At 42.4% G+C, this 22631-nt stretch overlaps 1 protein-coding gene across 4 annotated transcripts in view; it reads left to right on the top strand.

Annotated features, from left to right (window-relative positions):
• Window positions 1-22631, top strand: part of PCSK5 (proprotein convertase subtilisin/kexin type 5) — a 516123-nt gene that overhangs the window by 249455 nt on the left and 244037 nt on the right. For all 4 annotated transcript variants that reach the window (XM_075560524.1, XM_075560523.1, XM_075560525.1 and 1 more), the window contains exon 10: window positions 16343-16446. In XM_075560524.1, coding sequence (XP_075416639.1) covers window positions 16343-16446 — 104 coding nt within the window. The remainder of the gene's footprint in view (window positions 1-16342; window positions 16447-22631) is intronic.

Below are 22631 nucleotides of genomic sequence, written 5' to 3'. Positions count from 1 at the left end.
GCTCTTGCACCAATCTATATGCATCAGTTGATTTTATTGAGACGCGTGGTTGACTCCATCATTGTCTTGTGTCCAGGTAGTAAGGTAAGATAATCAGCCACAACATTGGTGGTTTGTAGGCAGTTTTTCTCGGGGCATTTGTTGAGATTTCCTCTTATCCCAATATGTTTGTAACGTTCCTTCCAAATGCTCTGCACGTTTGTTATCCTTGTTCGTCCCTTAGTCTTTGATCCCGACACTTTGATGCACAGTGTCATGCTGTACAGTATTTACTGTCAACTGCACAATGTCTTCCAGCGCAAACTAGACTCCAGCGGCTTTGTCGATAGAGGTGTTTTTCTCTAAAATGTTATGTTTGCAACTAATTTGCCAGCCATGTGTGTTTTAAAGTGAAGACTGTGCGTGTTCTTTGACTCTTTTCTCCACTCTATTCCATTCTTTAGGCAGTTTAAATAATTAAAACTAATATGTTATGCTAAATTCATCCTGTAGTAGAGCGGTGGTCTCTGTGAGCCCGCTCTGGGTAAACGTGCCTTGGTTCCCCTCCCTACCCGACCCACTGTCTTCCTGATCAGTGGTACACTGATCTCGGTTACGAGACACGGCCCTCTAATAGCGTTTCCCTGTGCTCATAACGCACAATAGACATACTCTGTAAACCTTCTTTCCTTCCCTCATCCTTTATTTAGCATCTCACTTTGCTTTATATGCAAAGATTTTCTTTGACGCACAGTTCTCTTCTTTCAACTTCAGTTGAGAATATGGATCTTCCTGAATCTATTCAGAGTACCCAAATCTGGGCTCACATCTCATAGTTCCACCGTGAATGAACCTACTGCTATTTGAAGTGCCGGTACATCACAGCAACGACACACCAGCCATCAGTGCACATCAACCTGACAGTCCCATGATAGAGTTTTCCCGTGTGCCCATAGTATTCTTGTTTCTCTTCTTATTGTTTACTCTCTTCGTTCTTTCCCCATTTCCCTGCCCCTCCATTCTCCTCTTACATATTTTTTCTTCTCTTCCTTTTCATTCATTTCTTTCTCTCTTTTATTCTTTCATTTCATTCTTGTTTTGACGATAGTCTTTGTCAGTGGTTAGTCTTGCCTTCAGATGGAGCGGGATCCTCTTCCTGCTCTACCTATGGCATATGGTAGTAGCTTGGCACAGAATTGCTATGAAGAATAAACGAGGTAATGAATATAGAGTGCTTTTTACGGGTCGGACCTCAGTAAATACGCTCAAATAACCTGAACTTTTGAAGATAATCTTTAGAAAATATACTCAGTTACAAGAAAGAGTGTCTCATACAAAAAGGAATCCGCTAGAATGTAGTCGAACTGTTGTGAAGGTTACTGGTTACCGAGGCCAAAGTCTAGGTTGTGGCTCCGGCCATCACAGTTGCATCCCAGGAAAAGGAAGTAGGAAAGAAAGAAGCGGAATGCATTGACAGACACAGGCATTTGACTGTGTGGATAATAACTAGCTATGGGTAACACTGAAATAAATAGTCCAGGACACTTCGTTGTGCTCATGAAGAACCTGTACATGGACAAAGAGGCAGTTCTTTCCAGAGAACCGGGCATCACTCTCAGGTTTCACGTTCGGAAAGGTGTGTGTGAGGGTTGTATCCTTTCACCATATTCATCCAAAATGTACGCTGACCCGAGTAATCCAACAAGCCTGACTGTAGGAAGAAGAACACATGGTGGGAATTAGAGGAAGGCTGATTACCAACTGGCAATGCCACTAGCACAACTTGGTTTGCTAAAAGTGGTGAAGACTCAAAGCACTTGCTAATAAAAATCATATACTGCCGCTTTCCAACAATAACAAAATCTACACATGTGGATCATGATAAATGGAGCAAAGATCAAAGTTGTCAAGGATATCATATTGCTTGGCTCTACAATCCGTGCTCAAAGAAGAAGCAGTCAAGAAATCAAGCAACATTGAAGGCAAACAAGTGGCCATCTAGTGCAGAAGCAACAAAGCCCATATGGAAGAACACACCAGCCTGTGTGACCACTAGCTGTCAAAGGGATCAGTTATCAGGCATCAAAGAACAAGAAATCATACCATTGTAAATGAGGGGTAGTGCAGATTGGGGACCCAAAGCCCATCGGTAGGCAATGGGACATCCTCTTACAGAAGGGTCACGGGGAGGAGACAAACCAGTCAGGGTGCAGTGTAGCAATGATGAAATAGAACTGTCCTCTAGTTCTTAGATGCTTCCTCCCTCCCACTATCATGATCCCAATTCTACCTTACAAATCTGGTTAGACCAGAGGATATACACTGGTACAGATAGGAACTGGGAACAGAAGGAATCCAGGACAGATGATCCCTTCAGGACCAGTGGTGAGAGTGGCAATACCAGGAGGTTGGAGGGAGAGTGGGGTAGAAAGAGGGAACTGATTACAAGAATCTACATATAACCTCCTCCCTGGGAGATGGACAACACAAAAGTGGGTGAAAGGAGGGAGACGTTGGACAGTGTAAGGCATGACAAAATAATTCATATACTATCGAGGGTTCATTGGGGGGAACAGAGAGGGAGGGGAAAATGAGTTGATACCAAGGGCTTAAGTAGAAAGCAAATGTTTTGAGAATGATGAGGGCAACAGATGTACAAATGTGCTTGACAGAATGGATGGATGGATGGATTGTGATAAGAGTTGTATGAGCCCCCAATAAAATGATTTTTAAAAAAGAAAGAAATCAAGCGACGATTTCACTTTGAGAACTTAGGTTCACCAACCCAAGCCATGATATTTTTAGCTGCCGCCTATGCCTGTGAAAGCAGAGCCATGTACATGAAGAGCACAGAGGATTGATGCATTTGAATTATAATATTGGCAAAGAATATCGAAAGTACTGTTGTCTGACAAAAGAGCATATAAATCTGTCGTTGAAAAAGTACAGGCGCACAGTGCTCCTCAACAGTTAAAATGGAGATGTCTGTCTCATATATTAGTTGTCAGGGAGAACATTCCTTAAAGAGGACAGAATGCTTGGAAAAGCAGAGGGTCCGGGGAGAGAGGAAGATTCAGGGGCAGCAGCAATGGACTCAGAACAGTTGTGAGGATGGTACAGACCAGGCCAGTATTTTCTTCGGATTTTGTGTTTGTTTGTTTTTAAGTTTAGGAAACCATTTTATTGAGGGCTCTTCCAGCTCCTACAACAATCCGTACATCAGTTGCATCGAGCACATTTGTACATTTGTTGCCGTCATCATTTCCACAACATTTGCTTTCTGCTTAAGCCTTCTTTTTTCAGCTCCTCTTTACCCCCTCCCTCTCCCACCCTCCTACCTTGCTAATTTATAAATTAATTTTGCTTTCATATTTTATACCTTTGCTTTCACCCACGTTTCTATTGTTCGTCCCCTTCTGGGGGAAGTGGTTGTAAGCTGATCATTGCAATCAGTTCCCCCTTTGTCCGCCTTCTCCCCCCATATCCCCCTACCCTCATGGTATCGCTACTCTCATTATTGGTCCTGAGAGATCTATCTGTGCTGGATTCTGTGTGTCAAGAGTTCTTATCTGTGCCAGTGTACACACTCTGGTCTAGCCAGATTTGTAAGATAGAACTGGGCTCATGATAGTGGGCCAGGGGGGCATGTTGTGTGTTTCATTGGTGCTATACTGCACCCTGGCTGGCTCGTACCTTCCTCGTGACCCTTCTGTGAGGGAACTTCCAACTGTCTGCAGATGGGCCTTCGGTCTCCATTCCGACCCCCCTCATTCACATCGCAGTGTTTTGTTCTGTTGGAGACAGGGCCACTATGGGTCAGAACCATCTCAGTGACATCTAACAACAACTAACGATAGCAGGAAATCAAAGCCTTTCTCCGAAGTTTACAGGAGACTCCAAATAATGTTTCCTTGGTCAATCGTTTCTCTCACTATAACTTAGTCTGAGAAGATCTGACTTTGTCTTGCCAACATCTGCCATAGGTGAAGGTAGCGAAAAAGGAAGTTGGAGTTTATCTCCCGCTCTGCCGTAGCTTGTTGGGTTTGAGATTCTGAAAATAGAGACAGAAAGGATATCAGAGTTCCTACTGGACTGCCTTGGCAAAGAGGGGTAGAGAATTCGTGCCCACCGGTTTAGGCTGGGAATACCCAGATGTTAAGCTGGAATTCAGACCAAGAAACATGGATGAGGTTTTTTTCAGTTTTGTGGCTAATTCCGCCCCCTTGTCTACAAAAGGCGAGCCAGCTTTATTTTCTTATTGTAAAGTATGGTTAAGTTAAAATTGTATTTTTTTATTTTAGTCACATCAACCATAGTTTTCTTGGAAATTTTTTAGAATAGGTTGTTTTAAAATCTGTCTGTCTTCATCTTCCATCTTAATTGATGTTTTCAGTGTGGGGGGGGAATTAAGTTTTTAATATTTTTGTCATCATAGATGTTCTAAAACACTGGAAGCAGATAGGAATGGAAATAATAGACCATTCGTTTCTAAAGTGGACATAGTAACATTTACTTCACGCTCCAGAATCCAGAATGCTTAGTGATTTTCATTAAGTTTAAATCAAAACTGAGGAGTTTTCAAAAATACAATTCTTCAGTGAGTAAGGGAAACAATCTCCTTCAGCCTTTGTACCAACAGGGGGGAAAGAACAGAAGACAAAAGGTATAAAATAAAAAGGTATAAAATAATTTAGGGGAAAAATAACAGATCAACAGCCATTGTTTTGTCACCTGTGAAAGGATTTAACTGCTGGCTTCTGATGGAGAAGCCCAGAATTCCTGGACTCTATAGAAAAGTATCAGGGAAAAAGTATCAGCGTCAGCTAAGTGTGAGTTAGGCACGCCTACAGCCCTTCTTAGAGAATTTGGCATAAAGCTAAAGTAGAAGAGCATTTCAAAGACAGAGGAAGAGGATCTGTTACACCCGCTGTACATAAAAAGGATTCTGTTCACAATGGTCCCCAGTCAGCCCACCCACCCCTCCATCACCACTATTCAAACCAGGTCTTCATGACAGTCTTCAGAGAATAACTACTTCACTAAGTAGAAATCGAACAGTGTGGTGGAAATGTTATCTTGTTAGTCTGTAAAAGGAACTAACAGATCTCGTTAGATGTTGGGAACCTCAAAGAAGACTTAGCCTGACTCAGTAGAGCCTCAGCAGATACCCGTGCGGAGCCTGTAAAGTCTTGTGCTCTGTATAATGCAAATAGTTAAGCACTGAGCCACTAGCCGAAAGGCTCGTGGTTCATACTCATTCAAAAGCACCTCAGAAAACAGGCCTGGTGATCCGCTGGCAAACTTGCCAACGTCTGGGCAGTTCTTCGCCACACAGATGGGACCACCACATGAAATTCATGGGAACGCACAGCAACAACATTGCGGCCTTTCTGTCCCCATAGTGCTTAACCACTAACCAGCCACAAAGAGAAATGTATGCTCTCACAATTTGGGTGGCTGCACGTCCAAATTCAGGCTGCCCGGGACGGGCGAGAGTGCCTCTCCTGTCCGCGTCTGGTGCCCTTGCGAGAGCTCCAGTTGTCTTGGCACCCGTCTTCCCCTGGGTCTAGGAGGTCCTTAGCACAGGGAATGTGGGTCCAAAGAACACACTTTCGGAGATTTTTCTCTTAGTGGTCGTAAGTAGTTCCTTCTGATTTCTACTCATTTGTTTAATCTCTAACATCTTAAAAGAGATTGACCCGAGACATAAACTAATCCAATGGGTGATATGTTGCCTCATGAGCACAACTGCCTCTCATCCTGCCTCAGAAACATCACAGAGTTTAAGATTTACAATACTTAGGGTAATCATAGCAGATCATTAAAAAGAGGATAATTTTATAATACCGAGACTCATGGACTGGCCCAAGTAATCCGTATGTATTGGGGAGGGCGGGGGACATGACAATGGAAATGGTTTTGTGTCACAGAGCAGGACTAGAACACTATGACCCACAGGTCACATTGAACTCACCACCTGTTTTAAATTTAGTGTTTGGTTGTGAACTGGTGAAAGTTTTTAGAACAAATCCGAGTCCCATGCTATCATTCAAGCACATTTTGTTTTATGCCGTTGATTGTAACCCTGTGATCACTTTACCCACTTCCCCTTGTGCTTACCGTTAACTTTTCTTCTTCTCTCTCATCCCTTCCTGCCTTCTGAACTTTGCCTTTGGGAAAATGCTGCTCTTTTGATTTTTAATGGTTAATTATTCTAAGGAGTATGAGCTCCCTGGTGTTTTTGTTTATCATACAGAGCTATTGTTTGTCATTGCTGCAAATTCATCTCCTAAAACAGCTGAGTAAACTGTGTCCCAGAGAAGTTCAGTAAATTGTCTAACAGAACATTGGATTAGGTAGCGTAGCACGTCTTCTTGACTCTAAAGGATATCATTCTGATGTGAGTAGAGGTTGTGTGTGTTATTACTTTGAGGTCAAGGTTAAATGAGAAATAATAATTTCTCATTTAAATTCATCTAGTTCTGTCTCATAAGAGGCAAAGTCTTTCTGCAGGACTGGATCGGTTAGCCCAAGCTTACACCTTTCTTTAGGCCAAGTGCGTCTGTGCACTACAAAGGGGGGGGGGGTAGCCCAGCGAGTGTCCTTCCTTCAGCTGCTTTCCCACCTCGGCTGTCTCCTGTTTTTAAAGAGGACTAACCTGGACAAGAAGCTCACAGATCCTCACACTTGTAACTTCAGAGATTTTAAAGCCAGGAGACCAGACCGAGAGTACAGGTTGTGGGTTGAATTCAAGAGTCCTGTCGAATGGCTATTTGGGCTGTGAGTTCACCAGTTCAAACCCATCAGCCTCTCGGAGGCTTTTTGCTCCTGTATAGATTTACAGCCTTGGGAGCCCACAGGGTCACCATGAGTCAGAATTGAATTGATGGCAGTGAGGTTTTTGGGTTTGGTTTTGTTTTTAGTATTGGAATGGCCAGAACATAGTCTCCCTGATGTATACAAGACTTTTTTAAAAGTTTCTAGGAAAATTCCATTATCTTTCCATTCTAGTTTCCCCCAGAACTATTTGAAGCCCTCATATTGTTGAAGGGAACTGAATAAACAGGGAGAGCTTTTGGAAAGTTTTACCATTGTGAATTGATTCTGATTCATGTGTTCTTAAGGTAATGTGCTTCTTCTAATGGACCGTTCATCAAGTTCTATCTCATAGGAGGTTATGTAACAATAATATTTCAAGAACATGATTATTAAGTTTTCAATAAATGGTTTATTTCTACAAATTTTCATTTTAACGGTGACCTTTTAGCCACAGTTACAAGTATCTTCAGCGATAAACTAGGATTTATAAAGAAAAGAAAGCACTTGAGTTGAAATGACGAATTTTCTTTGTAAAAGGTAGGATTTTTTTTTTTTTTGGACTGTTTCTGGCAACCAAATTTCTTTACCTTTTATGTGGACTAGAAGCCCTGGTGGTGTAGTGGTTATGAATTGGGCTGAAAAACTGCAGTCAGCAGTTCAAAACTGCCAACTGCTCGGAGGGAGAAAGATGAGGCTTTCTAATCCCACAAAGAGCCACAGTCCCGGAAACCCCAAGGGCAGTCCTGTAGGTCAGCATGAGTCAGCACGGACTTGATGGCAGTGAATTGGTCGGTTGGTTGGTTTTTTGCATAGACCTAAATTTAGGGAATCAGGGTGGTTTTATAAAAGCACAAAACAGCAATAACTCCTGTTGATCCCGAGCCCATTCTGTGTCTACTTTCCTCTTTTCTTTTTCTGGTAGTTCAGGTGTGAATGAGCAGTAAGAGGAGTCTGAGTGTTGCCAATGCAAATCCCATTTCTGTAAAAATAAACACAAAACACAACCCCTATTGGCGTGCTTTGCCTTCTCACAGTGGGGCTGATCCCGACCAAAGAAGCTTGTGTTCCTCTATTGGCTCATCTGTAGTTTTCTCTTATTTATTAAAAGGTCATTGTTATGGGGCTCTTATACCAATCCATACATGAATCGTATCAAGCATTTTTTGTGCATATGTTGCCATCATTGTGCATGGTCTGTGTTTCATTATTGGGTCCTCGTCTGCGTTCACTGGCTGCAATCAGAACTGTTTTTACCGAGCGCAGCAGGCTCATTTTTGTTCTCCTTGCTCACAAGTGTGGGAAACTGCAATTGCTGATTTTTTTTTTTTATTTCATTGGCCTTGGCTTAATGATACTAATTTTCTGGCTTCTTGTTCCCATTTCTACCCCCTCCATTCAGATGAAACGGGAAAAAAAAAGACTGATTTTGTCTTTGATTGTTATTGAATAGTATTTGGACCTGTTAGGCATTTGACTGATTTCTGAGTGGTTATTGCAATTTTCCCATTGATCTGGTCCAAATAATCCCTCATCTTTGCATTAGATAGAATCCATCTTTTATTTACAGATTATTGCCCTGTTTAGAAAATAGTCTCATTATCTGGAATTGCTGTTGATCCTCTTGTCGATAAATTCTATATTTTAAAAATGGGTGTGTGTGTCCTTCCTTTCATCAGCTGTCCCTGAATTGTGTAAGCAGGTTTGGGGTAGGGGTGTAGAGCTGATTTTGTCTAGCTTAAAGACATTGGCTTTATTTGGGCATGCAGAGTATAAGTGTATGTATGTTCTTGGTGTCTTGCCTTTTGCTCCTGAAAAATCATAGTGTGCATGTTCATTGGACACAGTTCTGCTTTACTGAGCTTTTGGACTGAGCTTTTTTTATTGTTACGTTAGTCCCTCACCCAAATTTCTCCTGGAAAGGCAGGAAATAATGTCACGTTTGGGTAATTCTAGAGCATTCTATGCTGAGACTAGCAACAGGGTCCCACTTGGCTAATTCCCCTGGCATGAGTCCATTCGACTGCCGACTGCCACACAGTGAATCTGTTCTGACTCACAGTGGCCCTATTGGACAGAGAAGAACTGCCCCATCGGATTTCGGGAAAGGGAAACCTTCCTGAGAGCAGACAACCCCGTCTGCACTGTCTATCTTGCCGTTACCAGCCCACTGCTTTACACACTGAGTTAGCATGTGAATTCAGTATCCGACAGCCAAGAGCCAAATCACGCTCTTTGTTTTAGAAGCAAAAGTAAGCTTTTTCTTCGATTTATCTTAAGCCTCCTTTCTGTAATGCTTTTCTTATCTCCTTCTCTTCACCATATTCAAACCACCTAATAAAAATTGTAGATCACAATGTACAGAATGTTGTCATGCAGAATCTAAGCCAAACCCACTGCCCTCGAGTCACTTCTGATTCCAGGGATGCGATGAAGGGTTTCCAACCTTGTAAATCATACGGGACAGACAGCTTCATCTTTCTCCAGCGGAGCGGCTGGTGGGTTTGAACTGCTGGCCTTGCTGGTAGCAGGCCAATGCCTAACTCACAGGGCCACAAGAACCCCTTTCTGTAATACATGGGAGCCTCAAAATTATCATGTAAACGTGCTAATTAAAAGATAATACAATCTTCCATGAACTGTTTGAAGCTGCCACGTATCTAAGGTTGCCTCTGAAAAATTCTTGTCACATAGAAAAAGGAGGAGTCCCAATCGGATTGCTGTGTCCCGTGTTATTAGGTGTCATTGATGTTTGCGGGCCCGGTGAGTTTGTTCTGACTCACAACAACACAACGAGACATAGCCGCAACCTGTGCCAGTCTCCTAATTGATCGTTGTTATCTTTGAGCTCATCTTTACAGCCACTGTGTCCACCCTTCCTCTTCTTCACTGACCCAGTGTTTTGCCAAGCATGATGTACTTTTCTGAACACTGCTGCTGTCTCCTGTGTCCAAGCCTCACATCCTCACGTCCAGAGCATTCTGGCAGTACTTCTTCCAGGATATATGGGTTTGTTCTTTTGGCAGTCCAGTAGTATTTCATTATTCTTCACCGGCACAACCCAGATGCATTGATTCTTCTTCAGTCTTCTTTTATTCAGTGTCCAACTTCCACGTGCATATGAGGTGATCAAAAATACCATGGCTGGGGTCAGATGCACTTTAGTCCTGAAAGTAACATCTTTGCTTTTCAACACTTTAAAGAGGTCTTTTTTTTTCTTTTAAATCATTTTAAAACAACTCTTATTACAATCCATACATACATCTGTTGCCCTCACCATTCTCAACACATTTGCTCTCCACTTAAGCCCCTGGCATCAGCTCCTTATTTTTCCCTCCTCCTTCCCTCCCCGCTACCCCCTCCCTCGTGAACCCTTGATAATTTATAAATTATTATTTTGTCATATCTTGCCCTGTCCAAGATCTCCCTTCACCCATTTTTCTGTTGTCCACCCCCCAGGGAGGAGGTTATATGTAGATCCCTGTAATCTGTTTTCCCTTTCCACCCCACCCTCCTTCCACCCTCCCAGCATCGCCACTCACCATTGGTCCTGAAGGAGTCATCTGTCCTGGATTCCCTGTGTTTCCAGTTTGCTATCTGTACCAGTGTACATCCTCTGATATAGCCAGATTTGTAAGGTAGATTTGGGATCATGATAGTGGGTGGGGAAGAAGCATTCAGGAACTAGAGGAAAAGCTGAATGTTTTATCGTTGCTACATTACAGCCTGACTGGCTCATCTCCTCCCTGCGACCCTTCTGTAAGGGGATGTCCAGTTGCCTACAGATAGGCTTTGGGTCCCCACCTCACACTCCCCCTCATTCACAATGATATGATTTTATGGTCTTCGATGCCTGATACCTGATCCCTTCAGCACCTCATGATCACACAGGCTGGTGTGCTTCTTCCATGTGGGCTTTGTTGCTTCTCACCTAGATGGCCACTTGTTTACCTTCCAGCCTTTAAGACCCCAAATGCTATATGTTTTGATAGCCGGGCTCCATTACCTTTCTTCACCACATTTGTTTATTTACCCATTTGTCTTCAGCTATTGTATCGGGTAGGTGAGCACACAATGATATGATTTTTTTTTGTTCTTTGATGCCTGATACGTGATCCTTTCAAGTCTTCATGATTACATATGCTGGTGTTCTTCTTCCATGTGGGCTTTGTTGCTTCTGAGCTATTGGCCGCTTGTTTACCTTCAAGACTTTAAGACCCTAGATGCATCTATTTTGATAGCCGGGCTCCATCAGCTTTCTTCACCACATTTGCTTATGCACCCCCTTTGTCTTCAGTGATCGTGTTGGGAAGCTGAGCATCATGGAATGCCAGTTTAATAGAACAAAGGGTTCATGCATTGAGGGAGTCCTTGAGTGGAGGCCCAATGTCCATCTGCCACCTTAATACTAAACCTATACATATATGCACATAGATCTATGTCCACATCCTCATCTATAAATATTGTTATATATGTACATGCCTTTATTTAGACCTGCATATATGCCCTTTGCCTCCTGGCTCTTTCCTCTATTTCCTTTTACTTTCCTTAAAGAGGTCTTTTTATAACCCATTTACTCAATGCAGTGCATTACTTGATCTCATGACTTCTGCTTCAATAAGCATTGACTGTGAACTTAAGCAAGATTAAATCTTTGACAACTTCAGTTTTTTTCTCTGCTTATTATTGCTGTGAATTACCTGTTGGTTTCAGTTGTGACGTATTAGTGAGTGGGCATCCTCAAAAAACACATGTGATTGCGGTGATAAAAATATAGTAGAAAGTCAAGCTACATCAATTAGTATTAAATGTAACCAAGAATTTCATCATCAATTTATGTATCAAACTTTGACAACTTCATGACAATAAGACAATAAAATGGGCAAAGGACTTAGACATTTCAACAAAAAGAACACCTCAATTGGCTATCAAACATATGAAAAGATGGCATCATCAGCAAATCAGAATCACAAGGGTATATTCCATTATACTGTCACTGGGAGCCATGGTGGCAAAGGGGTTACAAGTTGGGCTGACAAAGACTATTGTCAAGGATGTAGAAAAATTCGGAATCCCTATCTGTTGCAGGTCAGAATAGTCCCTATAGGAAACAATGGTGATTCAAAAAAAAGAAGAAGAAAACAACTAAAAATAGAACTACCATAGAACCCAACACTCCCACTCTCACGTCTTTTCTCCAAGACTTGAAGTGACTTGTCATGAAGTTCAGTGCAGCAGTGTTCACCATAGCCAAACGATGGCAACAACCTAAACACCCATCTCGAGATGAACCCGCGCTGTGACATACATTCCATGGAACAGCAGAAGTGACAACTTGATTCATGCGACTGTAGGTCTCGAGCTTACAAACATTGTAGCATGTGAAATCATTTACCAAAGAGCAAATGTGTGAGCTCACAAGTGTAAGGCAAAAATATATTGCTACAAATTCATAGATGACTTTATGAAACAAAAATATCAAAATGTGAGACTATTCTCTCTTGCCATATCCTTGACGCGCTTCTGAAGCCAGCGTTTCTGTCTCTACCCCTTCCTCTTTGAATTTTGCAGTCTCTACTTCACATCCAAACTGCACTCTGCAACACACAATCCTCTTCCTTTTCAAGATTCTCTAGGTTTTCGGAACATTAAGTAATCTGTAGCGGCACGATCAGAGCTATAGGGTGCATGAGCTATAATTTCCCAAGGGAATTCTCATATGACAGCCTTTGGTGCCCACAAAGAATGAGCCGGTGCATTGTTGTAAAGGGGAAAAAATCATGTCCCCCTTCTTATGAATGCAACCTTCCATTTTCTTTAATTTTTTTCCCAATAATCTCCCATGATCATCTTATGTCCTAGAAAAAAATCTGTCAAGATGACTTCTTTGAAATTAAAAAAAAAAAATTGTCACCAGGTCTCCTGAATTAACCTTTCTGTCTTGAATTTTACTGGCCCAGCAGATCCTCTCAGAAGCCATTGTTTGATTGAAACCTGCCCACTTTTTTTTTTTTATTTATTTATTCAAGCAACCGAAGTGAACTAAGACTGTGCATGACTGAGATAACTCGCTTGGAGCCTCATGGCAGAGACATGTTTAAGCACATTTTCACTGGGGGGTAAATTCATGCCAGTATAAACTGTAGCACTACTGGAAATAATTTTTAACTTATCCTTCCACATAGAAACACAAATGTCTAAAGATAAGAAATTGTTATTAGTCATCAGAAAGGATGGGAAAAGGGGTTGATAATGGTGATGGAAAAATCACATTGCTTAAGGTTGTTTTGTGCCCCTGATGATTGCAATTGCTGTCAATAAATAGTATGCCTGTGAAAAGTTGAATCTGGCAAAAGTTTTGTGTGATAGATATATTTACAAAAGTTATATATTGAAAACAACAAGAGTCGCTGCTAAGGCTGCCTGTATCTGGTTTCTTAGTACGGCGGTTCAGAGTATTGGTTTCATGGGACACCCCAGTTACTGGACTTTGGAGCATGGTGCGTACTATTGCTTCTTAGTTTGCTGCCTAGTGCTTTAGTTCTAAAACGGTTGCCAGCCAAGGCATATTAGCTGGTGTCAATTCATCTGGAGCCGCAGAGGAAGGAGTCAGGAGTAAGAAGATAAGGAGTGTGTCGATAATTGCCTCCATCAACAGCTTGCCTCCTCTGCCATGAGACCAGAAGAACTGGACGGTGCCCTGCTTCCAGTACGGAACATTTTCATGAAGGACTTTAAAGAAGACTCCTGATCAAAGTCAGGAAATGCAAAAGAGAAGTTCAGATGTTCATGGCCTCTAGACCTTATAAAATCATGGAGCATGGATAGGGCCATGAAACTCTTGGCCCTGAGATAATTTTTAACCCTTAAGCCAAAAATGTTTTCTGATGTCTTCTTAGAACTTCGTCAATCATTATACTTACTTAGGAATTATTTATGTGGAACCAAATTGACCAAAAATACTCAAAAAGTTAGATAAGAACCCCAGAGGGTGGTAAGTTTAAATTAATGAGGAAAAACGCAACTCAGGAAAGGAGGGTAAGGCTGGTTGAACACTGTTATCAAGTCATTAAATTGTGCATGTAGAAACCTAAGAATTTGTATACGTTTTGCTATGTAATCTCTCAGCAACAACCTTAAAATAAATATTAGAATTAACTACAAGCAAGAGATTAGATTCTCCCTGTGCTTGGGAAATCCCAGTGCCTACTCCTTTGCTTCCACAAAAGTCCCCCGAGACCACCACGTGTGCCTATTTTATCTCAAGGCATGCCAGATTCTTAGTTACAAATGTCACACTTCACATTCAATTCTGAACTGAGTACCTGTCGTGATTTCTAATTCCATTCACTCTCAGTGAGATTTGTACATATACTAAAAGGCATATACCTCAATGGAGTGCACTAGGTTCAAAAATCAAGATATGTATTAAATTCAGAGTTGAATGTGAAATATATATATATGTATATGTGTATATCAGCATATATGCTCTGTTATATATAGCAGCAACACACATATGTTGTGTTGTAAGACAGCATTGAATCCTTTTCCACCCTATGTACAATAGAGCAAAATACTGTCCGGCATAAATAGATAGATAGATAGAAATATATACACAAGTGTATTTGAAAATTACTTGCTGATGAAGGGCGTTGTGAGTCAGTTCCGACTCTCCGAGACCCTGTGTATGACCAGAGAAGCGCTCCCATCCCTGCATCAGTCTCACCACCATTCCTGTATCTGAGCCCATTGCTGTCTCCAGTGCCAATTCCATTTAAGTCTTCCTCTTTTTCTCTGACCCTACACCCAGCATGATGTCCCTTTCTAAAGGCTGCTGGTTCCCAATGACACTCCCTAATACCTGGTTGGACTTCTTGGAAGGCAGATTTGTTTGTTCATCTGGCAGTCCATGGTAGATTTATTCTTTGCCCATACAGTAATTCAGATACATAAATGCTTCTTTCATCTCCATTATGCATTGTCCAGTTTTCACAATCTTATGAGGCAATTGAAAATGCCGTTGGTTTGAGTCAGGCACACCTCAGTCTTCAGTGATTTATTTACTTTTTAAACCTGACAGAGGTTTTTAAAGAATATCTGCTCAATGTAATGTTAAATTTGGTGTTTTGACTTCTGCTTCCATGAGCGTTTATTGTGGATCCACATAAAACTGAAATCCTCGTCAAATGAAGCTCTTGACAATGCCAGTGTTTTTCTGAAAAGTCTGGCACTGGGTGTGTGGACTGGGTTTCTGTAGGTTTTTATCAGCATTGCAGCCGTGCGGATTGCATCTCTATTCCAATAGCTTCTTCGGAGTACTCCTTGCCAACAGCCACCAGGACAGTTAGCAAAGCAAAGCCAAAGCAGTTGCCTTGGAGTCAGACCGAACTCATAGCCCGATCTGTGACCACCTGACTATCCCAGTAGAATGGTTCTCAAACTGGGGCACAACCCCTTTGGGGGTTGAACGACCCTTTTACAGGGGTTGCCCGACTCCTAACAACAAAATGACAGTTGTGAAGTAGCAAAGAAAATAATTTTATGGCTGGGAGTCGCCACGACATGCAGAACTGTATGAAAGGGTCGCGGCATTAGGAAGGTTGAGAACCACTGCGCTACAGGATTGTCAAGAGCTGTGATCGTTTGGGAGCAGATTCAGAGGCCCTTCTTTGTAGGCACCACTGGGTGGGTCCAAGCTGCCAACCTTTCAGTGACTAACTGAGGCTTCACTGTCCTCGCCCCTTCAGGACTCCTACTCAGTCCCTCGGGGGTGGTTGTGTGCCATCAAGATGATTCCTAAGGCCACCCTGTGTGACCAATAGAACTGCCCTGCCGGCTTTCCTAGGTGGTAATTTTTATGGGAGCAGATGGTCAGGCCTTTTTCCCAGTTGAGCTATGGAGTGGGTTTGAACAAGCAACATTTCAGTTAGCAGTTGAGCACTCAACCCTTTCACCACCCCGCCTCCTTAAATACAACTCGTTGGAATCCCTGTGTCTGCCTTAGAGCCCAGCCTTGCTGTCCATGCCAAAGCGCCTACTGGAGCAGCCCTGAAATTGGAATTGTTTCTTTTTTTTTCATATCCCATATAGGTAGAAGGCTGACTCTTGCTAAGTTCCTTGGTAAATTGCAAGCAAGCACCTTAGCTCTGCAAACGAACAAGACGCGTTCCAGAGGGTTTCCATTTTGCCTGTAACTTACTGTGCTCCCCCAGTGTTAGTGCAAACCTGTGTCCACAGGGGGACGATGCCACCAGGGGCAGCAGCTTGAGGAACTTGGACACCCTGGCTTCTTCAAAGGCTAGGTTCCGCTGAAGAATTCACTCTATGACTTCTGAACTGTAAGCTTAGGTCTCCTAGCTCCCCCAGCCTAATGTCCCCTCTCCACATTGAGAACCAGACCGGCATTTGTCAGACTGGCCCTTCATTTTTAATACTTCGCCATTTTGATTTTGCTTTTTAAATTGCTTGTGACTCTCTGCTTCCCCCGTATACTTTTTTCCTTTTTCCTTTTTTTTGGTACAATGATTCTTACCTTGTCTTTCCCCAGTCCGTTTCTGACCTGGCGAGATGTGCAGCATGTTATTGTCAGGACTTCCCGTGCAGGACATTTGAACGCTAATGACTGGAAAACCAATGCTGCTGGTTTTAAGGGTGAGAATTTCTTTCATATTCTGTCACAGGCAAAACCGATTTTTAAATTTTTCCTCCATTTACATGGAGAGCCCTCAACAGAGACTTTAAATTTTATGTTGACCAAGCGAGAGCTTGACCTTTCCGTTAAATTAAAGGCAGATTAACTTCTTTAAATAAATCAAAAACATACATCGGAGGCAGATCTCCTTAGCTACCCATGCCATAGGTCAATATTTTAAAAGATCCGCTAACTCTTCCAAGTATCAATGACCTATGAGACGATTGCTTACTCTCATTGATTATTTGAGTGGTATTTGTAACAATGTGTTTGGAAATGACTTGCCTTTTATAAGTGCTCCCTCTTAAATCATCACAAATATATCTTGTTCACTAAAGTGTCATAATTAGTTGATATCCTGATTTACTTTACTTTTGTACATTTTGTTTGTTTTGGGGGTTGTGAACATCCACAAACAGAACAAAATAGACATAGCTCTAAGACTACTTTATCCCCCCACCCCCCAAAAGGTAAATAGTCACACTAAGATACTTAAAGGTTTCTATGAAGTTTTATCATTTATGGTCTTTAGCCCCACCCCCACCCCCAAAACGGGAAATAGTCACACTAGGATACTCAAGGTTTCTACGAAGTTTTATCATGCGTGGTCTTTGTCTATAATTATGATATGAAGCCACGAGATGATGTGGAAAACTTCCATTCTTCCATGACTGCTACAGATTGCAGATCCCTCAAGCTGCCCAGCCATGAGTCACGGTTTATTTATTATCATAGATCATATGTGTTGTGTTAAAAAGACAATCATTCCATGGGACAAAAGTCTTCATGTTTAACCCCAAGTTGCAGATGACCCAAGTTGAAGTGCGCTAGCTTAAGTTGCAAAGACATATAACTCTCTGTCATATCTGCAGCTTTCGGTTCATGCTCAACTCTGGTAGCATAATGTGTCCCAGTGGACAGCATCTACAACCACAACACAAGAGGGAAAAATGTTCCACAACAGAAAGAATATCTGCTTGGAAATTGAAGTCCTCCTTCCCAGTCCCCTGGTAACTTGATTGATCATACTGGGCAAGCCATCTAATTTCTCTGGGCCCGGCTTTCCTCCAAGGAGGCCTGGTGGCATAGCTGGTTATGAGTTGAGTGCTAACCGCATAGTTGGAAGATCAAACCCACTGGCCACTGTGAGGGAGAGAGTTACAGCCTTGGAAACCCACAGGGGCGGCAGTTCTACTTTGTCGGAGTGTTGCCCTAGACAACTGAAATCTACTCTGTGGCATTGAGGTCTCTCTGTTTGGGGTGGGGTGGGAGGTGTTTTTATTGTTGTTGCTATTGTCATTTTGGACCTTCCCCAGAATCAGTGTTTTGGAAGTTCAATATTATCTACACAGGATATGTTATATATGACCTCAATATGTCTTTAATGAATTTCATTTGATGTATGCAAATAGTTATGTAGGAAATGCCTACTTAAAAATTATTTTCAAGTAACGTACTATAGACTCGTGCTAAGCCAAAACCTATAAATATCCCAGGGAACCAGAGACCCATAAAAGAGTTATTTGCTAAACATCTTCACTAATAACTATTCAACTATCAGAGAAGGAAAAGTCCCCTCTGCTTTTAAGAATTTCCAGACTTTTGCACGCTTGTGTACTACGTAGTACATCAGTGTCCTGTGGATTTTTCACCCAAATCATTGTGAATTCCTGGTGGGATCATATTTTTTGACCTTCAAATCAAGTCACCTGAACCCCTAATTGCAAATGTATGGGTCGCATAAAGCATATTTGAAATTGCACGTATTCCAGAAAGTCCAGGCTGTAATTTTCCATGTGTGTGTTTCATTCTGGTTAGTTTCCTCATGCTCCCAAATTCTTCTTGATAAATTCATGACACTGAAGGAGGAAGTAAGGGAGACCTTGACTTGTTCAACTCGGCAGTAACCTTCTTACTAGCAGGGTCACAGACTAGCACCTTGAACTCCACGAAGCTAAGAAATCAACTCTAACCCAAATAAAAGTCTTAGTGTTACTTATTCCTTGTTGGCAAGTTAAAAAGAGCAACTGGTTCCAATAAAAATGCACTTCTTTTGAAAAGCTCTGTTGGTTTTGGAGAGGGGGAAACAGGATTTAGACGAAATCACCAGATCCAAGCCTGAGCCTGAAGGGGGCTGTACACAGCTTCTGGCAAGAAGGAAATCGTATGTTACTGTTGCACGTGGCAATATTTAGTATAATATTTCACTCTTCTCTGAAATTGCTGCCAAGAGTAACAATTTAAGTTGGCTTTTTTGTCGATGAATTACTCTGCTCCCTGTGGAATTGTTTTGTAATTTTGTTGATGGCAAGCCCCGTATTTCATCTAAATCTGATCATAATAAAAGGAGAAAGTGGTTTTTTGAAGAGTTATTTTCTCCTCTAAACATTATCATGTCATTGAGCCAATTCCTAAAGGACAGAGTAGAGCTGTCCCTTAGTGCTGCGTGGGCTGTGGTCTTTACAGGAGCAGGGTGCTAACATTTTCTCCTGTGGAGAAGCTGGTGGATTTGAACTACCAACTCTTTAGTTAGCAGCCAAGCACTGAACTCTTTGTCCACCCCGGCAGTGGTATTCTTTTATTCCAAAAAACCAAACCCACCATGGTGAATTGATTCCTATTCTTAGCAACCCATTATTCTCACAGAATAGAACTGCCCCTATGAGTTTCCCAAGTTGTAAATCTTTACAGAATAGACTGCTTTTGGTTTCGTTTTTGGTTAGTGCCACCGAGGCTTATCCATAGGGTCCAACAAACAAACGGGGTACAGCAGAGGGTCCCAGGAGAAGCAAGGCATTCTAGGGAAGTGAGGAATACTGCGGTCCCCGGAACAGGAGAAAACGGGGCTGAGTTTTGACAAAGTAACCTTAAAAGAATAAAAGGCAGCTTATTCGTAAAAGAGCTCCAACTAGAACTGTTGGTTTGGATTCCGTCAGCAGACTCTTGCAGCCTTGTTTAGAGCGGCCACGTGGCCACCTGGGTTTCTTGGCTTTCCTTAAGAAGGAGAAAATAGAAGTCACCTGCAAACAGAAGTAGTGAAGGGCGCTCTCCCCACCCAACTCAATTCCAACAGGGGGTGAAATGTATGCGTGGTGGGAACCAATGTGCTTGTGCTCCCGTGGGGCTGCTTTGGGCCTGTGAAGGTGAACAGCTTGACATGTTTGAAGATGGTTTACAAAAATCATGTGAGTTTCTTTAGCAAATTGCCTAGAACAGTACTGTCAGCACGGGACATCTTTTCTCATCAGATAAAGCAGAGGCAACTCAAAATAGCAACCAGTGTGACTTTGGAGTTGGAGCATCATTTGAATTTCTAATCTTGGTTATCACCGACAACTTCAAGAGACCGCACACCCTAAAGAGGAGGTGGATCATCTTATGCCAGATGTTTCTGTTCCTTCAGATGGAGAGAGCAGAGTTAGATGACATGGGATCTCTATGGGTGTTGGCCCCTTGAGCCACTCTTAGCCATGTGCATGAATGGTCTAGGAAATGTAAGAGGATGCCCTTTGCCTGCCCCTGCCACTGGCTCCCTGCAGACTGCCATGCGCAATGCTGGAAGGATGTGGCTGTCTGCCAGCTAGTTTGGGGTTTCCCTATGGTTGGGATTGCCCTAGAATTGCACACTAATGAAGGGGGTGCCAAGGACTGGCTTCTTTGCACGTTCTCAGTAGCGCAACATTCCATGAACGATCCTCTAGGCAAATTCGCTCCCACTGAGTGGAGCCCAATGATAGCAGTCCTGTGCCAGCGTGGTGTATGCCAATCTTAATTTGTAATCCTTTTCTTTAAGGCGTTTGGGTGGCGCACTAAGGGAGCCCTGGTGGAACAGTGGTTATGCCTAGGGCTGTTAACTGCAAGGTCTGTGGTTTGAAGTCATAAACCACTGAGGGAGCGAGAGAGAAGAATTGGAAGCAACTCGATGACAGTGGTTTGGTTTTTAATTTGGGGTGGCTAAGGGTTTCCATATTGGGTTGTCAACCCTACCAGGCTTTCATGGAGAAGACCGAGGCTGTCTGCTCCTGTAAAGATTCACAGTCTCAGGAATCCTAGGGAGCAATTCCACTCCACTCCATGGAATTGTGCGAGTCAGCATTGACTCGATGGGGTGCCTTTGGTTTAGGGTTTCATTGTGTTCTGTTCTGCCGTTTCTTAAATACTCATAACCTCCACCTGGCAATACAATAAAAATGCCACAACTGACTCCGTTTTCTTTTTAAAAAATTAACAGACATACCCAGTGACTATATGTGTGGAAGCTGAATGAGCATGATTTTACTAGTTCATCTTGTGAATAATCCCTGTTAAATTTCAGGCTATGCCTTTTGAATAAACCCTCCCCTGGAGGCAGAGCCTTTAAAAGTACGTGAAGTGAACCCAATGCACCTATCAAAGGTCTCCTTGAGACTGGCTGTGCTCAGAATAGGAAGCTGAGTCCAGATGGACAGATGTGATCGTCTGTCTCTGGAGAACTGAAATTCAAATACCAGCATTTTGAAACTGGCCAGTATTCACAACGCAAGGATTTGGCTTTGACTACTTAGTTGCTTTTGTGCGGGATGTTTTTAGTGTTTGTTTCATTTTCTGGGTCCTGGTTTGGGGCTTTTTTAGTTGTTTTTTCCTCCCCGGTTATTTCCTTTTTCCCTAGATCCCTTCCTGTTCCAATTTTGAGAAATCTTTTATTTGCCGTTCTTTTGCCTAGTTCCTTCTCCTTCTGTGACTTAGAATGTACAAATCAGCTGTAGAACGGGGGACTTCTGTCATCCCTGGTGGTTTTCCTCAGTTAATTATGCTGCCTCTTCATTGACTTACTAATCAATGTCCCACATGCCTCCAGCACACCAGCCCCGTATATGTTGAAATACACCGAACAGAGCAGGGAACGGTCATGAGGACTGGGCCTTGCCGAATCTGATAGGGCCAGAGTGGAATTTACATCCAGAAACGGAAATTCCCTCTGCACTCTCTTTCTTTTTAAACTGGAATGAGAGTGAAATGATCTACCAGGTCATGGAAGATAAAGTGTCTCTGTCACCTCTCTCATCATCTAAAAGGCTCCCTCAGCCTTTCATAGAATGCACAGAGCGTACGGTCTATCGAGTATGGAGGCTCGTGTACATCTTGACCAGCTGTGTTTTTTAAGAGAGGATATTTGGGCCTGAGAACATTCAGTCTGACACTCGTACCAAGTCCGTGGCTCTCAGGTCATTTCAGGAAGAGCTTACCTCTTAATCATGGACCCCTTCCTTCTACTGCTTTAACCTGAGCCACCTGCACACCCCCCTGTGCACGCTGGCGCCTTCCCCAAAGAATCCTATCTTTGGTTTACATGTGCAGTTACGATGCTCATGGAAAGCACGCAGCATCAATGCTTCATTTGTTGTTTTCAAAATGTTTACATGTGCAGTAAAACGTTCTTAAATTAAGGAACAGGCATAGACATCAGGTAATAAATTAGGACCTTCTGTCATCTTTACTAGGCGAAAGAATGAAAAAAATGTCATTGAAAAATCAAAAATGACAACTAAGTGAGCGAGGTTACCACGCCTTCCATTTCACTGCTCTCCCAGACTATGTAAGTCGCTTTTTTCCTACCAGCATGCTGCCGAAACCTTCCCGCTCACTGACTCTGTCTATGGTGGCCACAGCTACACTACAAGCTAGTTTTGTCTGTTTGTTTGCTTAATTTCTAATTTATTTCCCGTTACAGGGAAAGCAATTGACAATCTAACATGACTTCTTAGTGACCCAGGCCTTAACTTTCAGTAACATTTGTTAACTAACAGTAACATCAGTTGCCACCGTCTTTCCACGAGTAGAGCTGGCCATTAAAAAGATCTATCTGGCTGGCTTTCCATTTGTAACACTTATTGAAAGGGATTTGATGGGCTTGCACCATTTAGCATGCCATCTGTTGAATTGAAACAGAAGGTTTGGAAATGTTTTGAATATTTTTTGAGTGTATAAAATGATTTCCCGTGTGTCACCATGAGTAAAGTTTCAGATTATGTTATTTCATTGTACAAAAGATATCCCCTCTCCGCCATCTAGCCTGCTAGTGCAATGTCGTTAGCTAGGATTAAAGCTGGATTGTGTACCTTAATTGGTGACTTGAACTTCAGGAATTTAAAGAAAGGTCACAGTG

The sequence above is a fragment of the Tenrec ecaudatus genome, chromosome 10, assembly GCF_050624435.1.
Source record: "Tenrec ecaudatus isolate mTenEca1 chromosome 10, mTenEca1.hap1, whole genome shotgun sequence".
NCBI lineage: Eukaryota > Metazoa > Chordata > Mammalia > Afrosoricida > Tenrecidae > Tenrec > Tenrec ecaudatus.
This window is presented reverse-complemented; position numbering and strand designations above follow the sequence as displayed.